At 42.6% G+C, this 12,363-nt stretch overlaps 2 protein-coding genes across 2 annotated transcripts in view; one reads left to right on the forward strand and one right to left on the reverse strand.

Moving 5' to 3' along the window:
• The first annotated feature begins 1,275 nt into the window (after positions 1–1,275).
• On the forward strand, positions 1,276–6,991 carry LOC109466524 (aminopeptidase N-like). Its single transcript, XM_019764248.1, has 5 exons — positions 1,276–1,390; positions 2,608–2,775; positions 3,339–3,479; positions 5,835–5,916; positions 6,848–6,991. Exons 1-5 carry the CDS (start codon positions 1,353–1,355, stop codon positions 6,989–6,991), a joined length of 573 nt encoding a protein of 190 aa, XP_019619807.1. The 5' UTR covers positions 1,276–1,352.
• Positions 6,992–8,769: 1,778 nt separating this feature from the next.
• The window catches only part of LOC109466540 (tankyrase-2-like), an 8,296-nt gene continuing 4,702 nt past the window's right edge, over positions 8,770–12,363 (reverse strand). Inside the window, exons 2-5 of the mRNA XM_019764271.1 lie at positions 11,789–11,971; positions 9,744–9,924; positions 9,332–9,472; positions 8,770–9,048 (exon numbers count right to left, since the gene is read on the reverse strand). Coding sequence (XP_019619830.1) covers positions 8,865–9,048; positions 9,332–9,472; positions 9,744–9,924; positions 11,789–11,971 — 689 coding nt within the window. The 3' untranslated portion in view covers positions 8,770–8,864. The remainder of the gene's footprint in view (positions 9,049–9,331; positions 9,473–9,743; positions 9,925–11,788; positions 11,972–12,363) is intronic.

Below are 12,363 nucleotides of genomic sequence, written 5' to 3' on the forward strand. Positions count from 1 at the left end.
TGCAGTCCTCTGGAACTCACTTCCTCCTCACGTCAGAAATGTAAAAACTCTCTGTGTCTTTAAGACCACCTTTTCATTACTCTGCAGTTAATGATTTCTTTGTTACCTCCATTAAAAATGGAGGTATTGTTTTTGGCGTGTCTGTCTGTGTGTTTATGTGTCTGTCTGTCTCTGTGTGTGTTTGTGTTTCCGCACATTTGTAGTCAACATTATAACGCCTTTATGGATTATGATGATACTTGGTATGTTGGTAAGTCTTAGGAAGACGAAGGTCAAGGTCAAATATGGGCCTCCTGGTGGATGACCTTGGTTCTGAAGCAGAACTTCCGGTTTTTGTATCTTTTGTCCTGAACATGCTATGGTCTTGTATTTTTGGTGACAGATAGATCTTCCTGTCAGGAATAAGTGGTGTGGGTTTTGTCCCCCTAGCAGCTTGTTCTGGAATTGCAGGGGACCTTCGGGCGAAATCTTTGAAAGCCAATAAGTCCAGATAGGAACAACGTATTTTCATCACTTTATTTGCATAATCAATTAGGAAATTCTATAATAACAGTGTTTTACATTAGAGTACTTCCATACATGTAATGTATGTAACCTATGGCAGAGCATCAACAGATATTATTTTTGCAAATGATGACCTAATTTGCATAATTAATGCGAAAATTATATGATTTCTTAATGGTAAATGATGGGAATGTCATACTTGGGACATCTGTAAGTTAAACAAAAGTTAACACCACGATGCATATATATGTTAATGCAGAGGCCATTTGCGTAATTAAAGAAGAAATTTACATGTACATATCAAGCCCATATTTCATGGAGGTATGAGATCTCGAAACTCTTGTTACTACATGTATATGTATTTGCATTTAATAATCGATATCCATCTAAGCCACTGGCAGTTTGAATGGTTAACCCTTATTTATAGTACTTTCATACATGTAATGTATGTAATCTATGGCAGATGGAACATCAACAGATACCAATTATGCAAATGATGACCTAATTTGCATAATTAATGCGAAAATTCTATGACTCCTTAGTGGTAAAAGATGGGAATTTCATACTAGGTACATTTGTAAGTTAATCAAAAGTTAACATCACGATGCATTTATTATGTTAATGTGGAGGTAATTTACATAATTGAAGAAGAAATTTACATTTACATGTCAAGCCCATATTTCATGGAGGTATGAGATCTCGGAACTCTTGTTCATGGAGGTAATAAGCCGAAGCGTAAACCTCTTCTGTCAGGTATAATGCTGTCTGTTTTGAACAGGGTTGGCCAAGTCACAGCGATCTCTACTGCGTGTGAGTACGGCAATGTCAGATGCGTGAACAACGCCACTATGATGTTTGATCAGTGGATTAACACCAACAACAATAGGTAAGTACCGTAAGATGTACTCTGTTTCGCTAATTTCTAATGTTTGATAGCCATTTCTCATCCTATGTGACTTATGAATACTTTGCTTAAATGGTGCCGTGTATGTGGATGGCGTTCAGCACCAAGGAGAGCGCTGTTCGCCAGTAAACAGTCCGGACAACGTGTCAGATGTCAGATGCTCGTGCACAGGTGTTTTTCACGATAGTACAGTCTCCTACTTGTCTGTCACCTGTGCGCGTTTCCGTCTTGTATACAATCGATGCCAACTGAAAGGGTCGAGGCCAGCCTTGTATGGTCCATTGGGGCGTATACGTCGATGAAGGTTAGACACCACCTACAACACAACCAGGGTCACTCTTTCAAACTCGAGTCCACGGATATCTTAGACCGCGAAACACGCTGGTGGGAACGGGGTGTTAAAGAGGCAATATATGAAAGAATGTACAACCCCACCCTCAACAGGGAAGGGGGGCTACGAGTCGATCTTTCCGGCACTTGGGATTTGGCACTCCCAGCCCCGAGGACAGACCACACTTAAGCTCCTGTTCTGTATAACAGGAGCTTTCAGACTAATTTGCATCATTTTGTCTTGACTTGTCTGACTTTTGCTCCTTTTTCGACTTCCAAAAATTTGTCTTCACTTTATTTGCATATCAATCAACAGGTTGTACTTATAAACCTGCTTTCCCCTCTGGTCTCTCAGTCACTGACGAAAGCTAGTGGATACTAGCTGAAACGTCTGACGTTTTCAAAATCATATCCAGTTGCTTGAGTAACTGTTTTTTGGCGCATTGGGGCGTATGATAACTTTTTTGAGGGGCGAAATCATTTCTATCGTATAAAAAGCAACGTTTCTATTGCAAATCAACAGCATGGTGAAAAATAAAGCTATAAGTGAAAAAAAAAACGACACAAGGTTGGAAACAAACTCGGGTCTAATTCCAAAATCCTAATCCTCTACGCCACGAAACATCAGGCTTAACAATGCGTTCTGATACACGTAAAGTTTGTCGTTCTGCGAGATGGCATCGAACGTTTTAACACAGCACTTACTTTCACCTGAGCGAAGTGAGGAAAGTCGTGTAAAGTGCCTTAAAAGAATGTCATGTCGGGACTCGAACACGAGACCTCTTGATTCCGAGTCGAGCACTCTGCCGCTACGCTAGTGACCCCACGTCTGTAACTGACGTTGGTCGTATTCTTACATTTCTTTGCAGTCACATCCCTGAGAGGCTGAAGTCCACGGTGTACTGCACGGCCATTAAACATGGCGGCAGTCGGGAGTGGGATTTCGCCTGGCAGCAGTACTTGACAGCCGGAGCCTCTGAACAGACTCTCCTGCTGCCTGCCCTGGCCTGTACTCAGGACACCGATATATTACAAACGTACGTATTATGTCTAATAATGTTAAATGTGATATCTTTGACGGATCCGGAATTACGTGTGGTTTATTTGCAACATAGATTACAAAATGCTTTGTTTACTCTCACAGCAGAATCATATCACTTTAACGAAAAACCGATAAGCGAAAATTTTCCCGGGCAGGAATGGTATCCCATACTATATTAGTATACTATACTACACAAAAGCTGCACATCTTTTAGTTACTGTAACAATTAATATGTTGCATGTAGTAGTAATAGATGCATGCATAAAGTGTAACAAGCTCCTTTTGCGACCTTGTCTCTAGACAAAGAATCTAGGAGTTCGAATCCCGGCTGTTGTCACTCACCTGACATGCACCCTACTGGAAAGGGTCGCAGATCTGAGGATAGGACGTTAAACCGTGATCCACTGTTCATTGTTCTGGTTGAAAAGAGAAATTCCGCGAACCTGTGAATACAGTACATAGCATCTGTTTTCTCTGTCACAATCAGTTGGAGATTAGCTCTTCATCGAGCTAAAACTGAATCGAGAACACTTTCTTTTACTTTCCTTTTCATTCTAGGTTCTTGGAGAGAAGTAAGGACGACGGCCTGGTGAGGAAACACTCCGCCCCGCTGGTGGTGAGGTACGTCGGGGGGAACAGTGTCGGCAAGTCGGTGGCCTGGAGCTTCCTCAGGGACAACTGGGACTTCTACTTCGACAAGTGAGAAGAGTACAAGTGTCACTAAGGCCACACCGCCTTAATTTTATGGATGACATCCGTGCGCACATTGATTTTCGCCTGTTCCAAAAAAAAAGAAAAGAAAAAAAAAAAAGATATGTCCACCGAGGCTCTGGCATCGCTCTAGGCCTGAATAGTCCATAGTACTGGTAGATAGCGACAATACGGAGCCGGGCACCCAGGCTACCGAAGCTCCACGACTCGAGAACTTAGTACATACGTACAGTGCCGATTCGTAAACTCCGCGAAAAGCCAGCATGTGCCGGCTTAAGCTTGTCGTATACATCGCTAAGTACTGTCGCAAATTCAAAATAGCAGCTTTATATTTCTGTAGTAACATTTTTATTTTTGGCTGAATTTTTTTTTTATTTGCCCGCGCGCACTAGTTTAGGCCGGGGGTCTTCAGAGGATGTCATCCATAAAAGAAAGTCGGTGTGGCCTGTAATACAGTTACATATTGGATCTGCCTTTTGTACTAGCCGTGTGCCAACCCCGGTTTGAATAAAGCGACGGTCACAACCCGCCGTACGTGCTTTTTCTCCGTACGTTTTTTGGGAGGCTACGTCTGCTACGTTTTTTCTGAAAACGTGGGGAAGGAGTGGCGTCTACGCACGTCACTCGCACGTCACTCGCACGGTTGCACAAAGTTTAAGAGTGTGGTCTGCACGCCAAGTCTGGCCGTGAGCGGTTGCGTGCATCGTACGTTGCGCAAGTGGTAAGTGAGTTGTACGTGCTTACAACGTACGATCTCCGTACGATTGCAACTTTACCGTTAGGAGGCCGTACTCACACGTGCGTCTTTCGTACGGTACGTATACGGGGCACGCGTGTCGCCCGTACTCGCACGCACGCACGGGTGGTGAATCCGCAGACCGCACGTAAAAAAACTTTTACATGCACTTGAAGTTCTACGGCGTGTCTGCGTGCTCCCAAATCCGTAGGATTCCGTACGGAGGCGTTACTCACCACGCACGGATGCCTTGCGTTTGACCACGTTTTTGCACGTAGACAGCACGCAGAAAGCACGTACGTCGGGTTGTGACCGTAGCTTAAGCTTTCTAGCTCTTCATCGGGCTTGTAGTAGTTCTCAGCCGCCCAGCTCAACTAGGCTCCCCGGTAGAAGTTTTGCACAAAGGGGAGTTGATTGGCGAGTACTGGGTTTCCCTCAACTTCCGTCGTGCAAAACTCCTACCGGTAGCCTAGTTGGCCTGGGCGGCGGGAAACTACTACAAGACCGAAGAGAGCTTATCCAAACTGCGGTAGGTTGGGCACCAGGCTACCCTTTGTACCCTAGTATGCCAGTATATGCATCTCTCGCCCTCGATCTCTTTATTCTGTAATCGACTGTCCAGAGCGAAGCACTTCAAACTTTATAGATTATGAGCCCAAAGCGTCTTTCTGGGCGCAAGAACTATCTACCACCAAAAAATCGTTTCCGCAGCCTGACTTGCCACGACTTTTAAAAACCGAAAGTTCCACTGTAGTACATTGACAAAATCTAATCATTTCGAGGTCTCATCAACACCTACCCACATACCAAATATTGAGACAATTCATTTAAGCCTCATCGATTTAGGCCACAGCAAGTAATTTTTGTGGATGACATCATGCGCGCATAAATTTTCGGATGATTTTGGAAAAAAAAAAGAAATTTTGTTGCCTTCTGACAGTGGTCAACATGCCGAAAATGGGCAAAGATGTCTGCTGCCATGCCGGAAGGTGGATGACAGATAACTACGAAGAGAGGAGACAAGAAAAGACTCTGAATAAATGTTTTGTTTCTTACTGTGATGCAGTGACATGTGATGCTGGCTGTGTATATGTGATGTTCCCACTGAATAAAAACCATTTGTGCCATGTTTGAGTCAAAATTTTAAAATGTTGGAACCTTGTTTTTTTTTGGCCCGCCTTTTTTTTCGCCCGCTCGCATTAGATTTGGAGTCTGTGGAGGATGACGTCATCCATAAAATTTACTTGACGTATGGTGTTCGTAGACAGAGGGACAGACACGAAGCGGCTACCGAAAACATAAATTTCAGTTCTTCTCGAAGGTAATTAACATCACATCAATGGAGGTCCCGTGTTTGGGAGAGCCACACCCACGCACGTTAAAGAACCCACCACACTTATCGAAATGAGTAGGGGACCTTCCCGATGTGAGTGGTTCAAACCTTACAGTCTGGTCTCAGGTTTGACATCTTTGAAAAGGTGATAGCCACCTGTTATGTCAATCCTTCCACAAATGTGGTAAGTCGTCATAAATTTCCAACAAGTTGAGTTCTCATGGCATGTTCTGATGGAGGGAAGGTTTACTAGGTTTGATGTAATGACATGTAGCTATGACGACCAAGCCTTCACGATGACGGGTGTTGTGGAGGACGTCACCAGGCAGTTCAGCACACAGGAGGATCTGGAGCAGGTGAGACAACCACTGATAATTTCAAGACATTTATCATGCGACTTTTCTCTATATTTATTTGTATTTATGTTTATTTATCTTTTTGTTGTACTAAGGCCATGTTGATTTGATTATATGGATGACATCCGCGCGCGCATGAATTATTCGGCCGTTTCCAAAAAAAAGTTTTCAACCATACTGTAAATCGTACAAAACAGCCGCAAAATGAGCAAATATAAACCGTAAGTTGCAAAAAAAATATTCAAAAACGGTACCAATGTCGTAGAATGCTAAAATCAGACGAAAAGAAAAAAATGTAAAGAAATGAATTTGAAGAGTAGATTATTCGCTGTGTCCTTCATGACCACGTAGATTTCATAATGAAAACAACTTTTTTTTTAGCCAAACTTTTTTTATTCGCACGCTCGCATCAGTTTTGGGGTTCCCAGAAGATGTCTTCCATATAATCAAATCAACATGGCCTTAGTCACGCTTCATGGAGAAAGAGAGGTTAGCTATAGATTCTATAAAAGAGTGTTATGATTCGAAGACAAATATTAGTGTGGATCATCGATCTGACTCAATCTTGAACTTTTGACATTGGAAAATGGACAGTGCAAGAAAAGTTCGATATATATATTTACTATTTGAACTGTGATTTTTCGACTGTTCAACTACGACCGTATTTGTCAAGGAATGATTAACCCACCGCTTCTGTGATGTCAGATGACACAGGTGACTCTGGAAGCAGTGGATCATAGGTTGCAGAAGTCTGTGGCATCTCCCGTCTTTGTTGAGAGATGGTTGCAATGTCTTGATGTAGATGACCTCTTGCAAAACATCTGATTCGTTAATTCCGTGTCCAAGATTGTCCAATGGGACCAATCCAGTCGTTTCTTTATGGATGTGATGTGAAAATTTTGAAGATAGGAATTGATGTTCTGTTCTCCAGCTGGAGACATTCCTGGCGGCCCATCCTAATCAGGGCACGGCTACCCAGGCCTTCTCCCAGGCCGTAGGGAACACACAGGCCAACATACGGTGGCGCCGGAACAACGAGGACAAGCTCCGGGCGTGGCTACAGACACAGGGCTGAGTGGGAGATGGAAGCGGTGTAGTGAAGCATCTTCGTCATAGTTTGATTTGCTTGAAATTTGTTGTTGTTTCTACTTTTCCGCCATGCATATTAGGCCTCGTTGGTTTGATTATATGAATGACATCGGCGCGTGCATGTACTTTCGTCTTTTTCCAAAGAAAAGTTTTCGACCATACTGTACAAAGCAGCTGCAAAATGGGCAAATATACACCGTAAATTGCAAACAAAAATATTGGAAAACGATACTTATGTCGTAGAATGCCGATATTAATTCCAAAGGAAAAGAACATGTGAAGAAATGAAAATGAAGTCATTATTCGCCATGGTTCCCAGCGGATGCCATCCATATACTCAACTCAACATGGCCTCGCGAGCCATTTTACTGCAGGAAGAATGTCAGAATGGGCACTAAGACGTAAGCTTCTCAGAACTCAGACTAGGTACCTGAAAGTACATGTATGTTGCATACTCTTCATATTATTAGCCCAACAATACTGATGCAAGCTTTCAGTCAATTGTTTGTTTGTTCAAAATAGAACTACTAGAAACACAGAAAAATATACTTCCCATGGCCGAACCATACCCATAGCTGGAGGTAAGATATATTGTAATGTACTTTAGATGATGAGCTTGGTTATGAACTTGACGAATATTTAGATAGATGCGAAGTGGCTAGTTTTCAATCTCATGGCACAAAAAAGGGCAGAAAACAAAATGAAGAGCTTTAAATCTGCCAGAAAAGTCTGTCCAATGTTACCACTGCACTATACAAGTGTTGTTGTCATATTACACGTAATCAGGGCTGGAAATATATTACTGAAATCTTAGTGAAGTTGCTGACCCTGTCCTTGGTACTGAACACTGATCACACACAGTCCCACTGAAAACAACCTTAGGAAAGAACACTTTTGGAATCAGATAAACCCATTTCGGATATGTTTTGTCTTGATTTATTCTGTATAACGTTAAAGCTAGGAGCAGTCATCTGCTTATGCCATTATCTTGTAAACATCGCGCAGAAAGGGGTTCCATTCAGCAAGGATGAAAAGCTTCTTGCCTTCAGCGATACAGCCCACGTAGAAGGTCTGTCCTGACGTTTTCATTCGACTCCCATCACAACACTCAACAGTCAAGTAAGTACAAAGTTTGTATTTATACATGTATAGAAAGTTACTTCTATCATATGTAACACAATTGTCCGAGAATACAAAACGTAACCACGACAATATTCAGGTCTGTGACAGTCAATCAAATCATCATATCACTGACCATTGAGTGTTAACTAAGAATTAGAATTGAAATTGAAAAGCAGATAATACTGTGGCAAAACATTATCCATTGGTTAGAGCAAGGAGGTTTTAGTGGTCAGAGGATTGTCCATTTGCCACTAGGTTGGCCAATGCATACTGTGTGGCAAATGGTTACTGCCTGGTCAGTTTGATACCGTCTTTTGCGAACAACACCGAAACATCTGCTTGGATATAGGAAATGCGACCCACAAAAAAAAAACACTGAAGTGATGATTCATTTTATACCAAAGTTCTACATCCAAAAAAGTCTGTAGCGTTACGTTTGTTGTACATGTCCCGGAAGCTATTTTTATGTTTACCGAAGGAAAACATATTGTTTTGCTCCGTTTCTTCCTCTTCTTCTTCTCCAAACAGTGACCTATGACCTGACCGATGAAATGATTTGTTGACATTTATCACCATGGTGACTGGTGTTGGGTTGCATAATGTTGCAAATTTCATGGTCTGCTCTGCTCCTGTCACCATATACTAGTAGTACATGTATGTGAATTAACAGAGCTGACCATGTCCAAAGGTAAACATTATGCATTTGCTTTGCCAATGTTACTTCTCTAGTTGTAACACTATTTTTGTTCCTTTCTCAATTGCCTCTTGACCAATTGCCAGAAGGGGTTGGGTGCATCATCGCTGCATGCGTCATGTCCGCAGCACTTCTTGTGCCCGACAGTCCAGTGTTGTCTCTGACAGTCTCGGCTGCAGTACCGGGTCAGCTTACACCGGCCACACAGCTTCAGGGTACCGGTGGACCTGGAGAGGAGCGCAGCAGTTAAACACGAGCTAATCTGGACTACAGAAATGAATTCCCAAACGTTTTTTCGACTGCATTTTGTATTTAATTGAAGGCTACATACGGAGCTATTCAGATGGACAAGATAACAATTCCAAAGCAAACACACACACACACATACACACACACATACACACATATACACACACAGACACACATACACACACAAACACACACACACACACACACATACACACACACATCGAAAACAATACCCCCATACCCGGGCGTAGCAAAACCCACCTGTAGCCCGGTTTGCCACATGTAGGGTTGCAGCATCGCAACAGCTTGGTCTCTACCGCCTCTTGTAGCATCTTCATCATCTCTTTACGTTCACAGTCGTAGTCTTCTCTGTCTTCGTTCAATTCATCTTCAGTGCAGCACCTAAGTTTAGCAGTAGTACATGTAGTAGTATTTCATCATTGATTGAAAGTATGTACATATCTATTACAGTCTGACCTATTTCAGGCCAAAGGTTTCAAAACAAAAACCTGTGTTATTTTGTTCTGTACTGTAGTGTACTGTGTAAAAACATTTACAAAAACTAATATATTTCATGGAGGTATGAGATCTCCGAATTCTTTTTTGTAACTGCAATTAGCCCTCGGGCATGTATTTGCTATAAACTTTCATTATCAAATGGCGTGACACTTACTCCTTGGCTGTCAAGCCATAAACGTCCGTCAAGTCAGGTCGAGCCCCGAGCTCGATCAGACGTTCAACCGTGTCTACTTTATAACAGATACAGGCCATCATGAGTGGGGTCTTCTGGTACGCGTCCCGGATGTCTAATGTTGCACCATGTTGTACCAGCAACTCCACCACTTCTGTATGTCCTGGGTTGGATCATAGTGCGGCATAAGAATACAAACATCAAGCAACGTTCCAATATATGGCGCTCGTTCGCAATTCAATAGGTAATACAGACAATTCTATTGTGCGAGGCCCCACCGACTTAATTTTATGGATGACATCCGCGCATTGATTTTCGCCTGTTCTAAAAAAAAAGATCACGTCAACGTAGTACTACCCAGGTTCTGGCCTGGCTCTATGCCTGGGTAATCCATGGTAGTTAACGACAATACGGAGCCGGGCTATCGAAGCTCCACGACTCAAGTCGGTACATATACATACAGTGCCGATTCATAAATTCCGCAAAAAGCCGGCCGGCTTGTCGTATACGTCGCTATGTACTGCCGCAAATTCACAATACCAGCTTTGTAATCCTGTGGTTTGGTAGCATTTTTATTTTTGGCCGTATTTTTTTCTTATTCACCCCCAAATTTGGGGGTCTTCCTAGGATGTCATCCATAAAATTAAGTCGGTGTGGCCTAAAATAGAGGGTAATATGTACATGCACAAAGCAAATGCTTTATGTTCGCCTTCACGTGTTGTGTCCTAACAAACTACTGCTCTGTTTGTTTTCATTCAAATAACACTCAGCACCTCAGCTTCTCCGATGAAGAAGAAGAACTTCGGAAGGTCTCCAGTGCCCTTATGCAGAACGTAGGGTGGTGCCCATCTCCATTTCCGTAGCCCTTGGGCGACACACAGTTGTGCAAGGCACTACAGCAGGGGGCTAGTCCCCTGGTAGTGCTGTGTGTTTGACCTTCCCACACTCTTTCTCATGTGTGCTGAGTGCTGAGCAGAGAAAGAAGTGTGTACCATTTTTAAAGTCTTTGGTATGACCCGGCCGGGGTTTGAACTCACGACCTCCCGGTTACAAAGCGGGATCTCCAATTCGCATCGGGCCATCCCTCTCATTAAGATACATTCATACATACATACATACATACATACATACATACATACATACATACAAACATACATACATACATACATACATACATACATACATACATACATACATATATATGTATATGCTGACACCAGCGACTCTAACTTTGCCCTGCAACTTGCTACATAATGTGATCCAAACACCATTATGTTGCAATAGCTAAGATTGTCACTGGGAGAAGAACATGATCTACTGATATAATTCATGCAAATGGGGATCTTATTTGCCTAATCAATTAGATCAATTCGCAAAGGTTAACATCATTTGGCGACGGTATAAGTCATTGAACTCTTGTTATGTTTACCGAAGGAAAACATGTTGTTTTTGCTCCGTTTCTTCTTCTTCTTCTTCTCCAAACAGTGACCTATGACCTGACCAATGACATGATTTGTTGATGTCTGTCACCATGGTGACTGGTGTTGGGCTACATTACGTTGCAATTTCATGGTCTGCTCTGCTCTTGTCACCACATACTAGTAGTACATGTATGAGAATTAACAGAGCAGACCAGACCGAAGGTGAACATTATGCATTTGCTTTGCAAATGTTACTTCTCAAGTTTTTATTTTATTTTATTTTTTTTTATCGCCGGCCTACCTCGGGTTACCGGTGCAATAGCTCAATTGGTAGAGTGCTCGCTTTGTAACCGGGAGGTCGTGAGTTCAAACCCCGGCCGGGTCATACCAAAGACTTTAAAAATGGTACACACTTCTTTCTCTGCTTAGCACTCAGCACATATGAGAAAAAGTGTGGGGATGTCAAACACACAGCACTACCAGCGGACCAGCCCCCTGCTGTAGTGCATTGTACAACTGTGTGTCGCCCAAGGGCTACAGAAATGGATATGGGCACCACCCTACGCTCTGCATAAGAAGCATGGGAGACCTTTCCTTTTTTCCTACCTCGGGCAGCTGCGACATGAAGGGGAGCAGATGATGTCTCACTGGATCTCTTCGTTAAAGACGCCCCCTTGCGGATCAGCAGCCTCACTACAGCGGCATGTCCCGCGAAGCAAGCGAAGAACAGAGCTGTTCTACCGCTGACATTGATGTCGTCGCCTTCCCGGGCGTAGTCAATGTCTGCACCTGCGTTTGGTGATTACAGTTAGTTAAAGTCAAACACGAGACAGTCAATTTAGGCCATGTTGATTTGATTATATGGATGACATCCTCCGGGATCCCCAAAACTGATGCGCGCGTGCGAATAAAAAAAAACTTTGCAAAAAAAAAGAGTTCTTTTCATTATGAAATCTACGTGGTCATGAGGGTTGAACAAATGGCACAGAATATGGTTTGGCGAATAATCTAGTCTTCAAGTTCATTTCTTTACATACAATTTCGTCTTTTTCGTTTGATTTTGGCATTCTACGACATTGGTATAGTTTTTACTTATTTTCTTTGTAACTTACGGTATATTTTTTGTTCATTTTACTAACTGTTTTATTACGATTTACTAGTATGGTTAAAAACTTTTTTTT

Source organism: Branchiostoma belcheri, unplaced genomic scaffold, assembly GCF_001625305.1.
Source record: "Branchiostoma belcheri isolate BF01 breed outbred unplaced genomic scaffold, Haploidv18h27 scaffold169, whole genome shotgun sequence".
Classification (NCBI taxonomy): Eukaryota; Metazoa; Chordata; class Leptocardii; order Amphioxiformes; family Branchiostomatidae; genus Branchiostoma; species Branchiostoma belcheri.

What these genes read in the sequence shown, in the direction of transcription:
- LOC109466524 (XM_019764248.1), top strand. Translation starts at nt 1,353, where the DNA reads ATGATGTTTGATCAGTGGATTAACACCAACAACAATAG. An exon ending in ATTAACACCAACAACAATAG is followed by an intron (nt 1,391 to 2,607) that starts GTAAGTACCGTA and finishes ATTTCTTTGCAG; the next exon opens with TCACATCCCTGAGAGGCTGA. An exon ending in TGGGACTTCTACTTCGACAA is followed by an intron (nt 3,480 to 5,834) that starts GTGAGAAGAGTA and finishes AATGACATGTAG; the next exon opens with CTATGACGACCAAGCCTTCA.